Source organism: Centropristis striata, chromosome 16, assembly GCF_030273125.1.
Source record: "Centropristis striata isolate RG_2023a ecotype Rhode Island chromosome 16, C.striata_1.0, whole genome shotgun sequence".
NCBI classification, from domain to species: Eukaryota; Metazoa; Chordata; class Actinopteri; order Perciformes; family Serranidae; genus Centropristis; species Centropristis striata.
This window is the reverse complement of record NC_081532.1, coordinates 14676621-14701075: the sequence shown is the minus strand read 5'-3', so window position 1 is coordinate 14701075 and position 24455 is coordinate 14676621. Positions and strand designations below refer to the sequence as shown.

Below are 24455 nucleotides of genomic sequence, written 5' to 3'. Positions count from 1 at the left end.
ATATCTGAAATCAATCAAAAGGAGTGCACTTGCTCAATATCTCGAGGCTGTTGTTGCACGCACACACATTTGGTGTACACTTAGACACATTCATAAGGCCTCAATCCTAATGACCTACAGTGTGTCTTTAACTGTTTACTGCAGTGATTCCGAACAGGGGGTACTTGTTCAGCTCAGATGAACAAAAAAGTATCCACATATACATATACATTTGTGTTAAGGAATGAGAATTGGGGAGCTTTCTGCGGAGCTGCCACCATTTCTTGTGTATCAAGTTCAGACGGCAGTATCTAGCCCCTTTCAGACTGCTGTTTCAAGCCGCAATGTTATTTTTCGTCTTAGTCTAAACGTCCCAGGAGGCGTAATGGGGGGACCAAGTGATCCCCGCTCTGTACCGCCTTTGGAGGTAGTAACAGAGGCATTCAATTGGCGGGGCTGAGAAGTTTGAACCTGCGGAGCGAGAATAATGGAAAATACTAGTGTTGGGAAGTCTGAGTCTTTTTACTGTCTCGGATCACTGATTCCTGGACAATAAATTGAACCAATCTTTTTTTTTTAAGTCTTTTTGTTCATTTTAACTAGTGCAGTGCCCACAGCCCTGTAGCTAAGCAGCTTGTCTCGTGACAAATGAACGAGAGACTCAAACTTGAGGACGCATAGTTGAGTCACGAACTAATCATTTCTTTTTCCTGTCCTGACTGAACTTATGCAATGTACTGAATAAACGGATCACTCACTGAGACTACTCATTACCCCCCAGTCACATAAAAGATTAGTTCAAAGTGAATGAAATGTTCACGAATGACACTAGAAAATATGTGACATACGTTATTTGTGCGACCAACACCTGGGTGACATGAAAGTAAGTGGACCGTATCATCAGAAACACGCCTCTCACTTGACTCCAACAGTGATTGAATCATCTTCAGCAAAATGCAGAACAACTTTGCTTGAGTATGTAGAATCTCGACATTATTGTTGTTATTGTTTTAAATGGACTCACCACCGCTCTCACTTATTGTACATGTACAGCTGCTGCTCTGTCAAATGGCACTGTTGTCTCCTCCTAAAGCTATATTACAATGTGAATGGACACCAATATTATGCAGTTGTGTGTTGTCGGTATGAATGTCCTATGGTGGGTGGATGGATGGATGGATACTTTATATATGCTTGAATTTCCCTAGGGATCTATCTATCTATATTGTTACGGTACTTTTGCAGAAACGCAGTATGAAAAGGGCTCCTGTCACAGGTCTAATCACCCACCTACCGTTGATCGGAATCTCACACGTAATAGACAAGAAGAAGAAGAAGAATATGTTACAATACTGAAGTTATAAGGGTCATTACAAAATAAGAGACATAAAACGGTCCAAGTATTTGAAACCTTGTCATCCATTAGTGTCACTGATGTCGGCACCTATCTGGCATTTGGCATTAGCACCTACAGTACTCCTGTCAGCAATTTAAAAATACTGAATCTTTAGGGGCGCAGCATTTATGTACTAACTTCTCAATGTCATCCCCCCCAAGCTCACTGTATGTTTAAGTAATTAAGCATGCTACAGGCCACCTCAACATGACTTGTGTCGTTATAAATGATTAATGCAGTAAAATTTAATTTAGAGTCTGTCACCAACAGATTTATTTCCAGGATCTGGATAAAATGTTCTACTCAGACTTTTAATGTCAGCAGCGAAGGTTAAGACACCCAAGAGTGCCACAAACGTGCTTCCAGACCATCAACACTCAGCATGAGATACACAAGCACTTTGTGAGAGGATGTGTCAGGAATGCACACACAACACACAAGCACACACACAGTGCTGGGTAATCGTGGATATTTATTCCAGGCCTACATAGTGCAATCATATTCAGTGTAGTTATTCCTGTGTTTGTGCAGCAACCCCCCTAAAAATTAGATAGGAAAACTAGCTAGAGAAGCCAAAATCTAAAATCATGTGTCTTCTGTTCTTGTTGCAGGTAGAAGATGAGGTCCAAAAGCAGCGGGGTGGAGAGCCCGACCAATGGGGTGCTTGGGGTTCCACAGGGTGACCCCGACATCAGCCAAGAACAGGAAGTGGGTCTGCCCGTGAAGAGCCTGAAGGCCAAAGTTCAGCAGAAGGACGGTGAAGAGAATTTGGAGGTGGAGGTGATCTCTGACAAAGAGAAGCTCCTCCTTGATTCCTCTGAGGTGGGAGAAAAAAGAGGAGACATCATGGATCTGTCCAAAAAGGATCTGCTGAAACTGCTGGGGATCATGGAAGGAGAGGTTCAGGTGGGTTTGGTGTTCTCTTTGACCTTTGACCTTATACAATAAGTAGGTTACGTGCAACAATACAGGAAGATCACATACATGTGAATGAGGCACTTTGCATTAACACAAAGTCAGTTTGAATTGGATGAATTCTGACTGCAATTTTATGCACAATAGCTCTATCTTGTGGTTGAAAATGGCAGTTTGATGTGTCAGAGAGAACAGGAGAATGTGCCATGTGTTCACCAAGTGACTATTTTGGAGAAATCTGGAATCCATGAAACAAATGCTGCAGGGGTTTATACACCCTAAAATGGCATGTGCTGCATTCAGAGGCGTTTGAGGCCATATTTAACGCACCATTTCTCACATTTACATGTCTGGGACAATGAGATGTCTTCCTCCTCAAGTCATAATATGCTGTTTCCTTTGTATGTCTTCATATTTCAGGCCAGAGAAGATGTTATCAGCATGATGAAGTCCAAACAGACTGCCCCAGAGGAGCTGGAATCACGTTACGGCTCTGCGGCCCCTGGTTCAGCCCTGCAGGCCCTACAGAGGGACGGCATCGTCGCTGGCAGCGAGCCACACGACCACAGCGTTTACCAAAAGCCTATGGTGGAGGTCAGTCACAGCAGTTACATGTTGAAAAACAGCTGTATCACGGCTGTGCAGAGACTTTTAGAGGGACAGGTGCTCAAAGTTTTTTTTTTTTAAAAGGGCACATGGAGCAATAATTTGAAACTTTCCCAAAAATTTCAAACACTTAAGCTTTAATTGAAAGACTTCTTCTAGTTAGTTAGTTTTTTTAAAATTTTGTTATTGTAGAAACGTTAAAAATATCAAAGTAAAGTCGAATTGACATTAATGGAAGTTAAACACGCCGTGATATATGTTAACAGCTTGCCAAATTTATAATTTATAATTTTGGTCATAAATACTGCACTAAGCCAAATATGGGATGGAAAATAACCATCCTAATATAAGCTATATAAAATATTAGTAAGTTTGATAGTACATAAAGAGGCAATTTAAGAGTTTTACCTCCCCGCAATAGATCGATTGACTCTAAACTCAACTAAAGGTTAAAGTGGCACTGGTACAAAAAGAGTTATTGAAATGATATCCCCACCTACAAAACCTGATCTCTGTGCATTCTCTTTAATCAAAGGTATATAAAATAAATGACATGGAAATACAATCAACCAGATCAGTGGTGTATCATATATGTGTTTCTTATTGATCTTCTTTGCATACAAAAATATATGCAGTAGCCTACTCAGAGGTACAGTACTTGATATAAAAAAGACTGAACACAAAAAGCATCTGCAGATTTAAAAATTCTGTCCACATAAAAAAGTATCAATGTATGTATCAAATGCATGGCATTATCACAGATACTAACGACAGCTGCTAGTTTTTAATATCTAAATTATTAACAACTTCATCCTATAATAAACAATATAATGATTGTTAAACATTCTTAATGAGGGCCATGGGCAGGCCTTCACAAAAAATAAAAATGAATAAATATAATAAAATATGCACTTTAAGTACAAAGATTAAGGAAAAAAATGTCATATCATACATAATATATAATGATACAAGAGACATAAGGAATCAAGAATATTGTAATAATAATTATGTTTTAGCATTTTGCTGTTAGTTAGTTCCTTCAATTTAAAAAAAAAATGATATAGACTATAGAAAATAATATGCAGGACACAATAAAAAAAAAGTTATATATTGCTGTATAATACAGCCAACTAAGAAAAGAAAATAACAGATGGAATGCAAAAATAAATAAAAAAAAACAACTAAAAAAATCACTGAAGGCTAAAATAATGTTATACTGGGCAGAAAGTAAAGTGATGTTCAGTTTGTAAAATATACGTATACGTTTATAAAATATACACTACATTGTGCATGTGGTCCATGCTGCAGGTACCCTCAGTCGCCTCCCTCTGCATGTGCCTGAGCTGTATAAATATTTCCACAGTTAAATCTGACATTCAGGAATACCTTGCATGAGATTATTGCAACAAAAGATTTGGCATGTTACACCAGTAAATAAAGTTTACTTTTTATGTGTCCCTGCATGCGTTTTGTGTGCTTCCCTACGTGTCTGTGATTGTGTGTCTTTGCTGTTTCTTCAGCTGGAGCGTCTGCAGGAGAAGCACAAGGAGACGTACCGGAGGATGCTGGGTCAGTTGCTGATGGCTGAAAAGTGCCACCGCCGCACCGTCCATGAGCTGGACACAGAGAAACGCAAACACGTAGATTACATGAACAAGAGTGACGACTTCACCAACCTGCTGGAGCAGGAGAGAGAAAGGTGAGGAGGAGAGAAATGAGGAAGCTGGGGCATGCAACAAATAACTCCTAAATCATCTTAGTCAACAATAATGCACATAATGTCGGATTACTGTAGATGTTATAATTTGATACCATATTATATGGCAAAATGTACCAAATTAACCCTTTATTTGAAAAGTCACACTTTCCAAATTACTTTTTCTCTACTTTCTTCCTGTGCGAGATTTCAAATCTATTATTTTTACATTTGGAACAACACAAAAAATATCCATAATTAGGAGGAAAACAAAAAAACCCTCTTCCCTTAAATACATACATGTATACACACTAAAATGTTGCTTTGCCAAGCATTTGCTCAACATTTCAATTCAAATGAAAATCCAGAAATATGACAGTTTTTGTAATATTGGCATACATTTTTATTATAAATTGTATTTATATGAATTGAAATGATGTTAACATTTTATTTGCAGTACCATAAGGCAATATTTGATGTCAGTATATTATTTGCTATACCAAATCAAGCAGTATTGCTTATGGAGAATTTGCATACAAAGCAGACTGGTGAAAGAGGTGGCTGGATTAATGGTGAAAGGGAATCACGTGAAAGCAGTGGAAGAGGTGAAGAGTGGCATGAGAGAGAGAACATAAATTAGAGAACCAACATGGTTTAGTATTAGAGGTGAGAGAATCCAGGAAGAAACAGCAGCCAAGGAATGCATCTACATTGGAGAATGTGCGAGAGATGGCCTCATCAACCGGGTGAATAACGAGAGAAGGAGGAGGGGAGGAGATGAGAGGAAGGGAGGGGGAGCTGGATACTGAAATGATAACCTCAAATACCTTCATTTGACAGGGAGAGGTAGGGAGTGCGTGAGGGGGGAGGTGGAGTGGGGAAGGGGTCAGGCTCTTTGCTGTGGGAAAGAAGGAGGTCAGGGGAAGAGAGGGGAGGAGACGAGGCCACTGGGTGGAGGAACAGGAGGGGAAAACAAGCGAAGGAATAAAGGGCTTTGACAGGAGCGAATCTCCCATGACATCATCCGCGAAATGAAGTCATTGCCGAGGTGGCGACCTGGCTAGTTGGTCAAGGGGTGACAAGGGATGAGAGGCTGGGTGGAGAGAGAAAGAGGCACATACACAGAGGGGGTGGTTGCATCACGTGTATGTGGAGGGCCTCACAGAGATCAAACGAGTGTGGTATTGAGTGTGTGGATGTGTAGTGAATGAGTATGAGCGAGGAGGCTCTACTAATTAAAGTATTTACAGATGAAAGAGTTTGATTGGCTGTTGCTTGTTGGGGAATGTATTTAGTTGCAAATCCCACAACACATGGCTGTCCATTCTCACCCAATAAGCCTGAGGGATAAGGATGCATTCTTTGTAATTTGCACAAGTAAGTTAATGTGTGGTTTGCTCTGCATAAATAAGCATTAGGAGTTTGCCAGCGGACATGATAGCATATGTGAGGGAGAGAGAGCATCTGTACTACCGTATATATGGTCCGTCATGTGCAGAGCAGACCAGAGACCACTTATATGCTGCATTTCATGAGCTGTCAGAACTTCAAATGGCGGAGGCACTGACTGCCTCCCTTTCTTGAGCTTTTACTACAGGACACAGGAAACAGACCATGGAGGTTAAATCACAGTCGTGACAGCTGAGCTGCCATCACATGCCGAAGAGAGGGCTGGGAAATGAATAGCAGACTTATAGCTACTCCTTTGGCTCGTTTCATGATTCAAAACATTTCAATGAGGAATTTGTCTCAACTGTAAATCAATGTGCACACATGCCGAAATAAAGTTATCCAGAGTGAATTTGGTTGTTTTATGATTCCAACCAAATTGGTTCAGGAATGCATATGTGCAACTTACACAATTCAGGCTTTGTATGGTTCAGTAAATAATGTGGTCTGTTGACTGACAATTGACTGAACTTGACTCCACAACATATCTAACCTGAAGCTAAATATACGCATGAATGAGCACAGACGTAGAGTAGAGATAAAAACAGGAGACAACAGTCAAGTTTTTGCTCTTCACTTTGATGTTCAGGCAAATTTGTGCATTTTACCATTAAAAAAATGTTGTGACAGTGCAGGTGGGCCTGTAATAGTGAAAAGAGTACTCTCCAGCCATGCTCTCCATATATGCTCACAATGCTAATGTGGTGATGCTAGGCAGGTTTAATGCTCCTTGGAACCATTAATGTGTATGGAGTGGAAGTTATTTAACGCTAGCTAGCTAGCTAGCTTGATGAGCAAGGTTGCATGCATACTTCAAAATGAACAGCTGGCTCTTTAGAGTGTCTGTTAGTACAACTGGATGCTGACATTTTAGGCAATCAAAATGTTACAATTAACTTTCATGAACTGAAAATATACTGTGAAAGAGTCAAAGTTCAGACAGACATACTATTGAACTGTCAATCATAAAATAACAACTCCCAAGGCATTCCCTGCTTTATCATCTATTTTACTCTAAATTGCACAATAAAATTACAAAATGAATAGGTAATAAGTCAAATGAGAAGTATGTTCATTTTCTCATTGACTCATATGATCTGACTGTTTTTGCAGCCAGTGGAGTCGCCACGTTTGGCCATTAGAATAATAAAATGCAGGTTTATTTCCATATTGGCTTCACTTTTTATACCTAGAGGTTGCCAATTAGTTTGGACTGATCAACTGAGCTACCGGCATGGTTATTACCAAAATAATTGAATGTAACATGATTGAATCCTTTACATACTGGGAACAGTAAGCTTAGGATTAAGCATGTGGCACAAACCACTTACCATTCACTTGATCCTCGGTTTGCAGGCAATGACCTCCTTTTGTTGCCAGGTAGTTTCCAGCAGGTTCCTTGGCTCATGCACAGGTCGGCCTCGGTCACCTCGCAGAAAGAGTGAAGGGGATGAGTTGTGCTAGGTCTGGATCTGTCAGCACCTGCAGAGCCCAGATTCTTCTATCTGTTGCCGTAGAAGGACATGAAACTGACTTGGGATATGTGGATGAGCTGAAGCCAATATACAAAACACAGACCAGCAAACTCTGTGAAAAACAGATTCAAAAACATTACCTTATCCTTTCCTTTCCTTTCCTTCGCCAACGCCTTTACAAAAACACACACATAGTTGACATGTCTAGTATCTGTTTTGACATTCACTCTTCTCCAGTGAGATGGAAGCATTTCATCATCTCGTCTTTATCAGTGTGATCTCCTCCCGCCATCTGGGTGAAAGCGAAGAGAGAAAAGTCAAAGGTCTTGTGCCAAACACCTGCAGGAATGCAGAGGATGGGCACAGGAGGAGCAGTTTATGACTGGTAGCCATCAGCCATTAACACCCTCCCAGACAGCAGAACAATTTATATGTCAAAATGTTCAAAAGTTAAAATATTTAAGTGGCATGGTGGTATACAATAATTAACGGAAGAAATAGCTCACATGTAAAGTCACGCACCAAGAATGAAAACACTAACTTGAAATTGAACTAAAAATGATTGTTTTCTTGTCATTTTAAAGCCGTACAACCAAAACTCCACATTATTTCACCATCTGTCAGCAGACTGTGTACACACATATGCGTAGACATATTGTGGTTGTCTTTAATGTCCACTTTGCTTCTGATTTCTCTCTTTTAACACCGCATCAGTCTTGTGTACTGTACACTATCACGGACGCTCTTGCTCAACACTTAATGCTTTTTCTCTGTCAAGAGAGGTCATTACTGTACAACACAGTGTTTTGACAGCTTTTTGGCAGTTCACGTCTGCTTCAATCCTCGGCCTCCTGACACAGAGGGGCTGCAGTGCCTCTGAGCAAATTCCCCAGCAAACATGGGATGAGATGTTTTTCCAAGGTGAAAAAAAAAAAAAGTTCTCTCGTGGATGTTGGCTTATGGATTGCACCTGTGTATTTGCTCAGGGAATGTGTTTTTATTTCTCACACGCACATTTTACTTGAAACTGTCATTCAAACAACTTTCTAAAACCCTCAATGCACATGAAAAATGTTAAAACTAAGACAAAACATATGCACTTAATGTACAAAATAATAGAAACATGTTTTTTTGGGGAGGTTGGTCTTCTTTTCTTTATCAAAAGAAATGTTTCCCTTGTGCTCCAGCATTTAAATTCATAGCTTGTATCCAGCCATTTGTACTTAGGTATGGATATACTGTACACAGCCAATTTGTCTATATTTCTTTCTTAGTAACAGAGCACAGGCTTGCAAGACTAAACTGTGGTTCTTACATGGCTTGACCACTGGAGTCAGATACCACTGACATCATTACTTTGACCTTTGCATGAAAGTAATTTTAGAAGGCCAATTTTAGGGTATCAATGACATCTGTCTGTTTGACTATGAATTTTAAGAGCTGCACTCTGAGATCTGGATGGCTTTTTTGTACAGTAGCCAGACCCACTGATCCCACTTGGCTATGACGGCTGCTGGTGATATGAATCAATAGAGGTGTTTACTGCCATTTCCAAAGAGATTGTCCTCTGCCGAAAAATGACACCTTAAGTCGTTTGTTCAAGGAGCCTTTTACGATCCATATTTATGTGTATTGTGAGGAGGTGACCCCTGGTGGATGTAATTATGACAGGAGCAAAGCAGGAATTCAAGTAACATACACAGGTTGTATAAAAAATAGTGGACATAGTCACTGTGAAGTTACCCATTGCTTTGAGGACTCCGATGTCAAGTACGGCATTTTCCCCCTCGCCATAGTAGTTTATAATCGTCACAATATTGCTTTTTTGCTAGCAGCGTATGGAGATGAAATGGACTAAGTCATCAGCTAATGCTAGTGCTAGCAGGATAGCTTGGTTTAGAAGGTGCATCCAAACTATCTTATGGATCCCACTGCATTTCCTAGCGAGTAGATTTGGTCATGGTGGTACCAGACGTCCTGCATCACACAGTGTTGTGTCACCGCATTGGGTGTATGTGTCACCTTTGGATAAGCCGTCAATAGTGCAATGCCAACGTAGCGTTTATAAGAAGTTGTGTCTTAACCAAATATGTCACTCAACCACACAATTAGACCTACAAGAGACCTCACGTGTAATTATATGTTAACCTAAACCCTCACCCTAACTCTAAGGTTACTGTTACCCGTGAGTTGTTAGTTTTGCTAACTAAAGTTAACGTTAAGCCACAAAGACGTAAGACACCAACACCACTCTGACCACTCCTAGCATCATAGGGCAGGACTTGTTAGGAAAAGCTGTGGGGTTCGTAATAACGCAGCAAAATGTTCAAAATGAACAGTCAATTGCATAGGGTGTCTTTAGTGCAACTGTTTAGTATTTTACTTTAGCATACATAGATAAAATACTAGGTAGCATGACAGGGGATGTGCAGATACCATAGAGTGTATAAAATAATTATAGGATGTAGTGCTAACCACCTTGTACCCCTAAGAATCAACATTTAGAGTTTAAATTGAATTCATATGCAGGGAGGTGAATTTGTGGAAACCATGGTTTATCATAAGATTAACTGTTTCTGTACAGTTCCATGAGAAACTCTGGGTTTAACGCTTCATAAACCTATTGTCATGGTTACATATCCTCCCAGATCTTTTTAACCTTGAGGGAGACATCAGGCTCAGCCATATCTGCTTTCCTCATCACATGTAGACTTTGCAAGGAACTGAGTTCAAGTCCAGTTTCCCCTCAAGTGGAACTATAGCAGACGCTCTCTTCTGTACCGGCCAGATTATGGTTTACGCTCTGCACAGGCAATATCCTCTGCATTTTGGAATATGGAAACTTAATTTAATTTGCACCAAACTTGCACTGAATTTGTCTGAGAAAAAAAGGTTAATATATCTTAATTCTCGTAATACCTTTGTAAACATTCTGGAAACAAATAAGTCCATAGCTTCCCCCCTAAACATGCCATGTTTTATGAAAGCATGAAAATTGGGGGGAGTTTTGCAAAACACTCCTCCTGTGGCAAGGGTCCCACCCCCTTCACAGTGTCCAAAGCAGAGCAGCACACACACTCTTATACACACATTACTGCCTTATATGGATGAGGTGACATCACTCACTAGAGGTCCAGTAGTGCTTCTCTGTATTTATTCATCTTTCATTGTCTTGATAACATGCCTGGAATGTGACGGTGGAGGATCTGTGGAAAAGTAGGTCCCTGCTACTTCTTATGTGATCTCAGTGGATGTTGTGTAAAGGGAAAAATGTTTATGTACTGATTGTAGAGCTTCCATAGAGGGTAACTTTTAAATGGGGTTTGTTGAAAAGTTTCTGATTTGTTGTGACTGCACCTCCAGTAGTGCATATTGAACAGTGAGAGATTGTTTAAGCTGTAGATGCCCAACCTTACTTGTTGTGTTGGTCATTTGGTTTCTTTTGCAATGCAAAAATGTTCAGACTGAATACTGTATGTCCCTGGGAGTGTAAGCCGAGAAAATGCAGCTTTGCATTCAATCTGCTTTGCATGCATTTTGTTGGAGCCGGAGATGAGAATGAACATGAGCAGCATAGAAAGGAGCTGAGAGAAAAGAAGACCACTTGGTGAGAGGGTGTTAGTTAAACTTTCACTAGCAGTTTGTATTCTTAGACTCTATCCCCAAAACAGGGATGGAAAGTGTTTGGGAGTTGTTCTGTTAATCTTTGCAAGTGTTCTCTCTTGATATTGTTGCTTTTTCTGCACAGTGGTACAGAATAAATTATATTTATTTTTTGCATCCTGTATTATGATCTGTTCTATCAAATTCGTTCTGATTTTGTCTCAAATAGATAGAAATGGCTTAAAATTTTAGACTCAGTTTCAGCAGCCAAAATTAATATTTTGTGGTTAAAAAATGGTCAATTAGTGGATTTCTTTGAGTGATCGTTTAAAACTGTTTAATGCAAAAATTGTATCTTAGAGGTGTGTGTTTTGAGATTATACTTTCCATAACGAGAGAACAATTTTACAGTTGAAGAATCAGGATTATCATTCATTATTCTTGAATCATTAACTGGGATAATAACAAATTATTCCCATGACATGATGGCAAACACAGCTACTGGCTTTTAAATTAAAACACCAAACTAATGCTTTGCCTTTGTTTTATCTCTTTACATTCTAGGCTGAAGAGATTGCTTGAGAACGAGAAATCCTACCAGGTAAGAAAGGAGAAGGAGCACTCTAAACGCCTGGCCAAGGTGCGAGAGGAGCTGGTTAAGCTAAAGTCCTTTGCCCTGATGTTGGTCAATGAGCGGCAGCAGCACCTGGAGCAAATGGACCAACAGAGCCAGCGTGCCCAGGAACTCAGCCAGCAGCTCCAGCAGTGGGAACAGGCACTGAGTGAAGCCAGGGAGCGTGCTCAGGAGGATGGCCACAGGGTGCTGAGCCTGGAAGCTGAGCTTAAAGAGAAATCTGCCAAGCTTACCCAACAACACGAAGAAATGAATGCCAAGCTGGCCAGTCAGGAGATAAACAACCGTCAACTTAATGCCAAACTTTTAGGGCTTACGCATAAAGTGGAGGAGCTAGAGGATAGCAACAGGGCCTTGAAGAAATCTGAGGAGGAGCTGCAGGAGCTGAGGGAAAAGATCAGCAAAGGCGAGTGCGGAAACTCAAACTTAATTACTGAGTTGGAGAAATTGCGGAAACGGGTAATGGAGATGGAGGGGAAGGATGAGGAAATCACCAAGACTGAAAATCAGTGTAAGGAGCTCAGAAAGAGGCTACAAGAGGAGGATGGTAAGAGCAAAGACCTAAGGCAGGAAGTGGAGAAGCTCCAGAAAAGAATGATGGAGTTAGAGAAACTTGAAGGTGCCTTCAGCATAAGCAAGGCCGAGTGTGCACAGTTACACACTGCTCTTGAGACGGAGAAGGGCCTCACAAAAGAACTCTCAGACGAAGTTGTCGCTCTCAGGATCCGTATGAAAGAGGTCGAGTCTTCTGAACTCAAGTTAGAAAAGTCCGAACTGAGCCTCAAGGATGACTTGAGTAAGCTAAAATCTTTGACTGTTGCTTTAATGGAAGAACGAAAGACCCTGATGGAAAGAACAAAGTCAGACGAGAAGAAAAAGGAGGATTTGAATAAGATGGTCACAGTTGAGCAGGGTAAAGTTATGGAGGTCACTGAGAAATTGATAGAGGAAAGCAAAAAGCTCTTGAAGTTGAAATCAGAGATGGAAACCAAAGTGGAGACTCTAACCATTGAAAAGGGGGAGCTTAGCACTCAGCTAGCCTATGAAATTGATAAAACTAAGGATCTTAGTTCCAAGGTCAGTCAAATGAAAAAGAGGTTAGATGGGTTCGAGCAAGCAGAACAGCTATCAGTGAAGAATTCAGTGAAATGTGAACTGGGAAGAATGTCTGATACCATCAAAAGAGAAGACAACAAAGTTAAGGAGCTGACATTTGAAATTGAACGCCTGAAAAATCGTCTCAAACAACTTGAAGTCGTTGAGGGAGATCTGATCAAGACAGAGGACCAGTACGACATGTTGGAGAAAAAGTTTATGACTGAACAAGACAAAGCCAATGTTCTTTCCCAGCAAGTGGAAGAAATGAGGGGTCAAATAGCACGGAACAAAGCAATCGAGAAAGGAGAGGAGGAAAGCCAGGAAGCAGACCTACGACAGCGATGCAAGAGGGAGGAGGTTAAAACCAGGGAACTTCAGGCAGACGTTGTAGCCCTCAAAGAGAAGATCCATGAACTGATGAACAAGGAAGACCAACTTTCTCAGCTCCAAGTGGATTACTCTGTCCTGCAGCAGAGGTTCTTGGAAGAGGAGGAGAGAGCCAAGAACATGGGCACAGAAGTTTTCCATCTCACCAAAGAATTGGAGATAGCAAAGCGTCAAAGTCGAGCCCTAAGGCCAAGTTTGAATGGGAGGAGAATGGTGGACGTTGCTGTGACATCCACTGGAGTTCAGACGGAGGCGTCGTCCACTGGACCAGCAGAGGAGGATACCCCAGCTGTGTTCATCAGGAAGTCTGTTCAAGAAGAGAATCATATAATGAACAACATCAGACAAAAATGCCTGAAGAAGCCAGTAGATAAGAGTGGTGTTGAGCGTTCCCCTTCATCTAGCAGCGACTTGGGTGTGAAGAAATCCTGGATTCCCTGGATGAGGAAAAAGGACAACACCCCTCAAGAGACCAACTTGGGGAAGCATCTGCACATTAACGGAGGTCATCTGTCTTCTGAGCTGACCATGTCCCAAAAGCAAGGGCAGCCTTTACACATCCGTGTAACACCGGACCACCAAAACAACATGCACACTCTTGAGATCAGCAGTCCCACCGCTGAGGACGCTTTCTCTCGCTCGGCTCCCCTCAGTCCAAACCCATCGCAACCTAAATCCAGAATCACAATCATTCCAACATACTCTGCTCCAACCCACAAAAAAAAGTCCACCACTGGACCTCATGGGCCAGAAAGATCCAAGTCTCCAGTCACCATCACAACGATATCCAGAGCCAAGTCTCCAGAAAGCAGCCGATCCCCCTCCACTGGCTTAGGAAGGCCCTTGTCCCCTGTCTCTATTATGACAGTGAGCACTGCTATAGTGCCAGAAGCATCTGCCTCCCCAGAACCCCAGGAGATGACTATGGGCCGTGCTGTGTTCAAGGTTACCCCCGAGAAGCAGATGGTGCCAATGCCTATAAGAAAGGGCCCCAACAACACCAGCATCATCACCACCACAGACGATAACAAGATCCATATTCATCTAGGCAACACTATGAGCCCAAAGATGGTAGTCAGGCCAGTGGTTTCTACAACAGAGAGCAAGGAAATGACCTTGTCAACTGGGACAGTTTTACGCTCCCCCCGCCAGATCACCACCACTGCTACCAGGAGCACACAGAGCAAAGTGATGAGCACCATCACAATTTCCCCTGTTACATCCACCACCTCCAGACCCACACAGAGCATGGTAAGTGTCGCTCAAAGGTAACATGCATCCACATTCCTAACTAGTTTGAGCAAACCAAAAACTGAAGTGTACAAATGACAATTCACTGTTTGTATTATGAGAGAAGGGCTACTGGGCACAGAAATGCAAAAGGCCCTCACCTCTTTTACATAAAAGCAGGACACAGACTTTGCGGTGGTTTTGCATGTTTTTGTTGTTGTTTTGCATCACTCTCATTATGCATCTATCCAAGGTGTCTCTTTGTGGTAATTTTCTGTGTGGCCTTTTTTGTGTCTGTACTCATTTGTGTCTTTTTTGGTCATTTTCTGTCTCTTTGTACTCATTTTGAGTCTTTTTTGGGGGGTTAATTTCTGTCTCTCAGAGGGCTTTTGTATCTTTTTGTGGTCACTTTCTGTCTCTTTGTAGGCATTTGTATCTCTATGTAGTAATTTGGTGTCTTTCTTGGTCATATTTTTTGGTTTTGTGTGTCTGGTAATTTGGGTCTTTTTGTAATTATTTTGTGGCTCTTTGTGTACATTTTGCATTTTTTCATGGTTAGTACTTGTGATATTTCACTTCACTTTTGTCCCCTAGGCCTGTGACCAGTATAGGCCCGTTCAGTACAGTAATCCATCCAAGTATGTTCCAGATGACTTGACTACAAACCCCTGTAAAACGTCAAATTGTCATTTTTGCACTTTGGTTTTTGTACAGATTACAACAAACGTGTTAATGTGTAAGCTTGAGAGGAGACGGTAGTATTTTTTTTCACCTTTGGACAGATCCAGGCTAGCTGCTTCAACCAGTTTCAAGTCTTTGTGCTAAGCTAACCTACTACTTGCTGTAGGCTTATATTTTACAGACAGACATGAGAGAGCTTTTGATTATCTTGTGTAACTCTCAGACAGAAAGTGAATAAACTTATTTCCCCAAAATATCAAACTATTTCTTCAAGATGCATCACGTCTTGGTTTCATATTCTATATTACATATGTGATGTTTAATAACGTAAACCTATTGACCAACAAGTTAATCTCTAAAAATGAAAGAAGAACAACCACAGTTGGTGTTTCAGTGGACCTTATAATATGCTCTTTGTGGAACAGATAGCGTGACAGAAGTGGTCCTATGGGTAGGCCTCAGAACAACTAATGATGTGGCATTTTGCCACCCTGCTACACTCGTGCTGTAATTTATAGTTGCTACACAGTGTTTACATTCACAAACAGCCATACAGGGCTCGGTGCCCTTTGGCTGACACAAAACAGCCTTGCACCACTAACAGCACACTGAAACCTAGCCTAGACAAGCGCTCATTGAAGTGAAAGAATGAATAAATATTTACATTTTTCATTCACACAGTTCCTATGGCACATATGATCAGTTACACTGTTTAGAAATTCAAAATTACACTAAAATTACCCCTCAAGTGCTCCCTCGTCTTTATTCTCCTGCCTGAGAAACTGTACTCTCTCTCCCTATTATCAACAGACTGGGCACGACGCCCAGCCACCTCGCACAGGACTGACCCGCATCCCAATGTCCAAGAGCCTGAAGACAGGGAAAGCTGTGCTGGGATCCCTGGGGATTTCGGGTGGAGTGAAACTGGAATCCCGTGCTGAGAGTCAGTCGATGAGGATAGAAGTTAAAAAATCCACTGTGAATAACAATACTTTACAAAATGGTGGGAAAGCCTGATTGGTAGAATAGTACCAATGAAACACTCAAATATATCTAAATATGGTGCTTTAGAAACATTAAAACAATACCCACAGAAAAGTCAGCTAGATATTGCAAGACCTTTTTTTTTGTAATTAAATAAGCCATTTTTAATTTTTGTAAAGTCATTTGTACTTGTTTCTCTTATGCATTTCTGCCATTTAGAAAAAACATATTCTCTGTATTTGCAGTGTGAATTGTGATGGATTAAATATTATATCAGGCCGTGCTGCTACTAACAGTGTCTTGCTTTGAGTGGTTGTTTCACATATATGGAGTTTGTTGATAATATTTTATAAGGTCACTTTATGAGTAAAAATATTTGTTTTCTTGTAAATTATTATTTTTTTCTGTAAAAGATTTGTACTGAAATGTATTTTAAATAAATGTAATTTCAAAGGGTTTTGTGACATGTTTCTTTATATAGGCAAGAAGCAAAAACCTAATTTCTTGATCTTTAGCAATTTCCATATAATTGGAGATAAAGTGAAACTATTATGATTGTATATGGAATAAAAGAAAGGCCACAATATTCTTAAATTTAGAATATAATTAAATGATTAAGCAAAAGACAGGTAAATTAAATTAAAATAATATCATCATTATATATATAAATAAGCAGACTCAAACACAATTGCATTTAAATACAACTGAATTCATAGCAATGAATATTTTTGCTTTGAAAGCTATTTGTATGCATTTATGTAAATTAAATTCCCCTCCTTAAAGTTTCCAAACTTGAAAATTAGGTTATTGTTATATTATATTTTTATTTTTATTTTCCTGTCCCTAACTTCTCTGTTTTTAATTATATGACAAAGGTCACTTCCATTTGGGTTAAATTGCTTTTTCTTGGTAGCCTCAATTGCTTGGTATTTTTGTGGGCCTTTTTTTGAATAATGGACAATTTATTCTTCTGTCTTAATGTTCAGTGGTGGAAGTACTAATTCCATACTGTGACATTACTTCACTAAAGGTAAAAGTCCTGCATTCAAAACTTTCTTAAGTAAAAGTACAAAAGTATCAGCATCAAAATGTACCCAAAGTATCAGAGGTACAAGTATTCATTATGTAGAATTACCCACCCAGATTGTTTTATATATTCCAAATATATTAGTGGATTATTATTATTATTGATGCATTTATGTGAGCAGAGTTTTATTTTGCTCAAGGTAGTGCTTACTGCTTAATATACTGTAATATGGTTTAATTAAAAAATAGGATCATGTTTTTTTTAAATGTCAAATATCGAACTGAAAAGTAACTAAAGCAGTTGGCTGGATGTAGTGGAGTAAGAAGTATAATATCTGCCTCAAAAGGTAGTGTAGTAGAAGTATAAAATTAGATGAAATTGAAATACTCAAGTAAAGTACAAGCACCTCACTTGTACACAATTGTACTCTAGTGTACTTGAGTAAATGTACTTAGTTACATTCCACCAATACATATATTAAGTTTCAAATGGACTCAAATGACAAAGTCAGATGGACAAATTGTTCTTTCAATGCTACAAATTCAGTTAACCCTCTGGAGTCCATGAAAGCGCAGGAGCAGGACTTCTTCATGACGTCACAACGTAAAAACGATGCAGCATCGAGCCCTAATGTCAGCTTTTCTCTAAAGTTTTGCCCTTTTCCAGAAGTTTCCATGTCCAATTTAATGCCTCAACCCTGTTTCAGCCAAGGTAAAAAAACACCTTGACCAAGTGTAGGAACATGATTTTCCTATTTTTGCAGCGAATTTTCTAATTTTGCAATGTGCAGCATTTGTAATGCAATCTTTTGTTTTTACTGTTTTTTGTGTGTTTTTTTGTCATTTCTTTGTGTATGTGTGTGTGTGTGTGTTTAAAAAAAAGTTTTTGGTGTGTTTTTTTTTGTATTTTTGTGTGTGTTTTTATGTTTTATTTTTTTTTTTTAGGTTTTTGTATTTTTTTGTGTGTGTTTTTATGTGTGTTTGTTGTATTTCTTTGTGTTTTTATGTGTGTTCAAAATGTTGATCCAGTAAGTCAAAATGAAATAAATAATAGTCAGGTCATATAGGTGAGGTTGTGCTGAAAACAATGATACCAACATGTCATGGTAAAGATTTTTAAGTGGTTTATACAGGCAGAATGAAAAGGAATCAAAAACCGACAAAATAGCCCCAAACTCCAAAGGGTTAAGGATTCAGTGGTAATTACATTTCCAAATTGGGAAATTTAATTAAGTTTTTATTTTTATTTTTATACCAGATCAGGTGTTTCACCACAACATACAATGTGAGAAAGGGGCGTCTTTATTATCCGCGGTGACGTAACTGCTACGTATCGTGCTCCTATTAGCTCAGAAGCTTCCGGCTTCTTTCTCTTCGATGAGATTAACAAGACAGTAAAAAGCAATACTACAATGAGTACATATTTGGATTAGATAGAGGGTAAATTCGCCTCTTTAGACACTTTTAATCTTCGCTTTACCGTGTTTCCTCGTGTTTACCGTGTGGAATTAACGAGGAACAACACCGGCTGTCAACTACAGTAGATTATTTTTGCCCGAAGCGGATTGCAGCCATGATGGCGTCAAGCTACAACGCTAAGGAAGAGGACGGACACAACTCCGGTGCTTCTAATCACGGAGGCGCAGGGGTTGTGAAAAGTAAAAAGCCGGACAACACGGCGTTCAAACAGCAGAGACTACCAGCCTGGCAGCCAATCCTGACTGCGGGCACCGTGCTGCCCGCTTTCTTCGTTATCGGTCTCATCTTCATCCCCATCGGCATCGGCCTGTTTGTCACTTCAAACAACATCAGAGAGTTCGAGGTACAGTCACTGTTAACGTCTGCCTGTCTTATAAACAACAGTTTAACTTTATAGCCACCACCGACCATCTACTATTAACGAAGATGATACCACTATGTTATAAACGATACGTTTGCCCAGGGGTCGGCAACCTTTCACTTATCCTTTATTTATTTTCTCGAGGAATCATTGAGGGCAAACCCGCATTTACAATGATGTCGAGAGTACAGAGAAAACACATGCAAAAACATTAAAAACAGTTACAGTGAAAGGCAGAGTTATTGGTTATCATAGTTTTAAACTGGCCCATAGTTATAATTGTGCAGAGTTTGAGTGAATGTTGTAATAGCCTTGTACTTGAATACCGGACTGCTGTGACAACCGAATTTCCCTTCGGGGATGAATAAAGTAATCTATCTATCTATCTGAGATGTTCAGCCTCATGTGACTCCGGAGCCTCAGGTTGCCTACCCCCGTGTTAGCCTTAAATTGAAATGACCATGGGCACTCAGTTGTCAGTTAAGAAGCTAGCAATTTACTTGCTAAAACCAATACAACAGCACTAATAGAAGGTTTGGGGGAGCTGATTTAAAAAGTCAGGTGGTGTATATCATATATAGATTGTATATTATGTTACATAATATATGTAATAACAAAAATATAACTCGTCAACATAACTAAGATAAATCCATATAAGTAATGGAATTCTATGTCGATTAAGATACATTCATAAGTATTTTTTTTCATTGATAATGAATTTCTACTTTTGGTCAGGATAGGTATATCATGAATATATATCATATATTATTAATTTATGTTTTCACATGACATGAGGTAATTGTATTTATACAAATTTAGAAAAAGTAATTAGTGTATAGGTTCACATAAATAAGGAAGCTAGTTAAAAACAACAAAATGATGTATGGAGAAGGCACTTCTTCTCACTCCTTTTCATACATATAAACCAAGGCATCAAGTGATTTTCAATTTTTGCTTCATGCTTTTTATTTTCTGTAAATATTACTTGCTTGTATGATCATTTCTCTTTTCTCTTTTTAAAAAAAAATATATTTGGAGAGAAAAAATCCAAACAAACAGTATTTACATTACTGTGTGCACTCAGCTATAAGTTAAGAATATTATTGAAGGTTGTCGTCTTTAGTTTTGGGGAAATTGTTTTAAAAAGGTGTTAAGAGAACTTTATGGTTATTCATAGGCGACATTTAATGGTGCTATTGAGTTGTATTGCATTATAATAAACATGTGTTTATAGGATTTTGTCTACATATTTATATCAGAATGTTAAAAACGCCTCTTGGTACAACTGCAAACATATATTAATGAGGGCTGACAATATTTTAGAAACATCTCACAGTGCAACACCCTAACAATAAGCAAACAAACTACCTGACCTAAAAGCTAAATAATATTCAATTATTATAACCTTTATAAAAGTGGAACTATTACTGTTGCAGTGCCCCTTTGCGAAATGAAAACAGGAGGCTTTTTTGTTTGAACAAAAAATGTATTATAATTGAAACATGAAGCCATTTCCTCATTAAAGTTAAGTTAGATAAGCAGATGTAACGGTATGATAACTTTCACTTTTCATACTGAGGAAATGGTATACCGCTGCAGCCCTAGTTGTATTAGACCGAATATATTTTTTCTACTTGCACTTAATCAACTGGCTACTAAGTGCACATGGATATGGTGCAGCATGAAACAGTATGCATGTATTTTAGCTGGGTGAACTTAAAATGTTTAATTCTGCTGTGTTTTTTTAACTAATCATCTCTTCCTTTTCAGGTTGATTACACTGGTGTAGATATTAACAATCCATGCTACAACTGCGCCAAAAACTTCAGCTGGAACAGCACCACCCCATGCACCTGCGAGGTGCCCTTCACATTGAAGCAGCCATTTGAGGTGAGCACCAGTTGCAGTATGCGGACCTCATGAATAATACATGCCTTCAGCTGCAAAACTGATAGTGTTGCTTGAAGTGCAATTTAAGATGAATACAAAGATGCCCCCCTGACACTTAATGTCCATTAAGATCTATTTTAGGTCCAAAGAAAGGTACACTCAAGGTCCGTTTGGAGCCATCATTATCATTGATTATTCTAGCTTGAAAATATGCACTCCAACAACTTCCAGAAGGCTTGTATTGATTTCTTATAAAAGCTCTCAGCCAGTTGCATTTTCATCTTAACAGGCTTCAGATAAGACAAACCAGGGTCTCTAAGTACTGCTTAGTTTGAAATAATTGCAGTTAAAATCAAACTGGGGTAAAATTACGTCAAGCTCATCTGAAAACACAAAGAAAGCTATGTTTTGATACACATGGAGAAGTGAGTGTTAAAGAGCAGTTGATCCAGTCATGCCACTTTACTGAAGTACTTCCTTTCCCTTATTGTCAATAACATGATCTCTCTTCCCCTGCAGAGCAACGTCTTTATGTACTACGGCTTATCCAACTTCTATCAGAACCACAGACGCTATGTGAAGTCCAGGGATGACAGCCAGCTGAACGGTGACCGGAATTCTTTAATGGTATGTTCTTGGAAATGTTGTACAATTATAACATGCATAGATGACAATAAATGGCTTTTCCGTCAGCTTAACACTGGCTGCTTTTTACAGTCTCCCAGTAAGGAATGTGAACCGTACCGTACAAGTGAGGGACAGCCCATTGCTCCGTGTGGGGCCATAGCTAACAGCCTTTTCAACGGTGAGTGAGACACAGTGTAAGGATTACTCATGTGTTCAACTAAAGGCTTTTCTGACCATTAAAAGTCCTACCAGAAGTTCTGTACATGACAAAACTTTGGCACAGATTTTCAGAAGTTTAGTTCACTTCAGATAAGATATTACTTTGTTTTTTATCACGCAGTGGGGAAATTTAGTTGTCACAGCAGCTCAAGACAGAATAAACAATCCAAAAAAAAAGACATATGCATACATTATACCAATTCTATGAAATATACATACACAATATTTGGCATTTATTAATATATATTTTTTGTGCTTGTTTGTTTTTTGCGCTTGTTTGTTTTCCTGAAAGTACTTTGCATTTTTACAGATATTGCGTATTGAAGAAGATATATTTTAGCATGTTAAATAGGTTTAATAGGTTGTTGCATGTAGTTGTATGAACATCAATGAATAAATATATTTAAATATATAAGTGGTACATGACATGTATAATATAGAAAAAATACAGAAGGCCTAATATAGGCTTAAATTACTTAATGGAACAATATTGAATGTAACGTTTGTTTGTTTTAGACACTCTGGACCTGTATCACATCGATTCCAATGACACCAGAAATGTGATTCCTCTGGTTAAGAAGGGTATTGCGTGGTGGACAGACAAACATGTGAAATTCAGGAACCCCGGTGGAAACAACAACCTTACTGTATCTTTCCATGGTAATTTGAACTCTATGTATTTAACTGATCTTTCAGGCTCAGAAACACTTAAGTTGCACTGACTGGTTTGATTTTCTCATTCTTTCTCAGGCACATCCAAGCCGGTGAACTGGAGGAAGCCGGTGTTTGAGTTGGACCCATCCGATCCCGAGAACAACGGCTTCATCAATGAGGACTTCATTGTGTGGATGCGCACGGCTGCATTGCCCACATTTCGCAAGCTCTATCGAATCATCCAGAAGAAGTCCAGCACGACCCCTACTCTACCCAGTGGCAGATACATCCTGAAAATCACTTACAGTATCCTTGATTTATAGCCAGAAAATATACTGCACATTCAAAACTAGAGCGAGTCTGTGGGGTTAATGCTTTTTAATTTTTATATAAAGCTTATCTTTTATTAACCTTAAAGGTTAGATTATTATGTAGAAACACACTAAGTGTAGATCTTTTTAAATAATATAGAGCTACAACTGTAAATTCATAAATTCTGCCTGCAGAGCGACAAATCAGTGCAAAAGAGGTTGTTTTATATCAGCACATGTTCCAGATTAGAGGGAGATCTGGGTTTTACTCAGCAAAGTGATTCAGATATGCCAATAAACCAGCTTCTGAAAAGAGACCCCCTGGTGTAGAAGCTTGCGAGTCATGTGCAGACAAATCATGCAAGTTATACTAAAAGTAGTGTAATTAGTGTAACTGAAGTTTTCAGGCCCACATTAAGTTGTGTGATATTTGACCATATATAGGCTGAGAGAAACCGTAACGAATGATGGGACAAATTTATCACTTGCTGACTTTAAGCGGATTCATGTTCATGAATGTGTACAAGCTGTGATTTTACAAGCTATGAAGCCAGAATCTCTCTCATCTCATTTTTCCTTAACCGTGCGATCTTCAGATTACCCTGTGCTCAGCTTTGATGGTCGCAAGCGTATGATCCTGAGCACCATCTCCTGGATGGGAGGGAAGAACCCCTTCCTTGGCATTGCCTACATCACCGTGGGCTCCATCTGCTTCTTCCTGGGTGTAGTTCTGCTCATCATCCACCATAAATATGACACCCGCAACAACAGCGCGGACATTCCAAGCTAAACTATAATTAAATAGCATTTTCCTGTCTATGCATGCATGGGTGACCCTGAAGGGTCCATTCTGGATTGATTGTTGACTTTAGCCTGAATACACTGGTCTCTGTAATTGTTGTTTGTGTAAAGACAGCATTGTCTTGAGTGTCTCATCAAAAGCTGTGTTTCTGTGTAAGGGCAATGAAGGAAAAAGAACGATGCTGGAGTCTGTGTCTCTGTGCATATAGCTTCAAGTCAGCTGCTGAGAATGTCCATTTCTTGTCTTTCAAAAAAATGTATTTATCTTCTATTTATCTATACATTATCAAAGTATCTGTTTTATTTTAGCAGTGCTTTGCGAACGGCTTAATTATCGAAGGATGTATGTATTTTTTATGCAAGTTCTTGTCCATAGTCTGTACTGTAATATGTCCTGCTGATGAATGTACCATTATATTTCATTGACATACCTCTGTGGTTTTTGAGATTACCTTGAATATAGGATTGAAAAAGCCTTGCTTGTGTGCCGCTGATTATAGTAAGCACTGATATTTAACAAGAAGTATTTTATCCTTGAAAGAGTCATAGAATAATCATGACAAGTAGCAACAAATGTGTGATTATTTACCCTCTATGACTGGTTTTATAAAGAGACTGAGCCAGTCATAAGGCATCTTTTTAAAATTACAATCTGATGCTTATTATTGATAGAAGCATTATTCTATACCACTGTAACTAGTATCCATAATTCTATGACTCTGGGCAGCGTCTCAGGGTGATTAGAGCACAAAATTAATTTGGTATTTTTACAGATTGGCCTGAGTGTTCGATTACCTTTGCTTTCTTTAATGTTGACCAAATGATATGCACTTTACAAGTGTCACATTTGTTAGTCTCCTCCTTTGTTTCACTTCATCTTCTGTTACAAAATTGTTTTCTTGATTTATTAAGTAAATTGTTTAAATTTGAAATTTATGGGTTTTATAAGGTTTA

General features: G+C 39.2%; 2 protein-coding genes across 2 annotated transcripts; both read left to right on the top strand.

The window, feature by feature from the left end:
- Positions 1–1993: 1993 nt before the first annotated feature.
- LOC131987715 (filamin-A-interacting protein 1-like) lies at positions 1994–16589 on the top strand. Its single transcript, XM_059352564.1, has 5 exons — positions 1994–2281; positions 2711–2884; positions 4417–4595; positions 11684–14489; positions 15960–16589. Exons 1-5 carry the CDS (start codon positions 1994–1996, stop codon positions 16164–16166), a joined length of 3654 nt encoding a protein of 1217 aa, XP_059208547.1. The 3' UTR covers positions 16167–16589.
- Positions 16590–18500: 1911 nt separating this feature from the next.
- Positions 18501–24378, top strand: tmem30aa (transmembrane protein 30Aa). Its single transcript, XM_059353965.1, has 7 exons — positions 18501–18981; positions 20770–20889; positions 21409–21516; positions 21607–21694; positions 22252–22395; positions 22486–22695; positions 23297–24378. The coding sequence occupies exons 1-7, from the start codon at positions 18733–18735 to the stop codon at positions 23488–23490; spliced, it is 1113 nt and encodes a 370-aa protein (XP_059209948.1). The 5' UTR covers positions 18501–18732; the 3' UTR covers positions 23491–24378.
- The last annotated feature ends 77 nt before the right edge of the window (positions 24379–24455 follow it).

Bases quoted from the DNA above. Each gene is read 5' to 3' on its own strand.
- LOC131987715 (XM_059352564.1), top strand. From the start codon at position 1,994: ATGAGGTCCAAAAGCAGCGGGGTGGAGAGCCCGACCAATGGGGTGCTT. The intron at 2,282-2,710 runs GTGGGTTTGGTG...TTCATATTTCAG, and splicing joins TCATGGAAGGAGAGGTTCAG to GCCAGAGAAGATGTTATCAG. The intron at 2,885-4,416 runs GTCAGTCACAGC...CTGTTTCTTCAG, and splicing joins ACCAAAAGCCTATGGTGGAG to CTGGAGCGTCTGCAGGAGAA.
- tmem30aa (XM_059353965.1), top strand. From the start codon at position 18,733: ATGATGGCGTCAAGCTACAACGCTAAGGAAGAGGACGGACACAACTCC. The intron at 18,982-20,769 runs GTACAGTCACTG...CTTCCTTTTCAG, and splicing joins ACAACATCAGAGAGTTCGAG to GTTGATTACACTGGTGTAGA. The intron at 22,396-22,485 runs GTAATTTGAACT...ATTCTTTCTCAG, and splicing joins CCTTACTGTATCTTTCCATG to GCACATCCAAGCCGGTGAAC.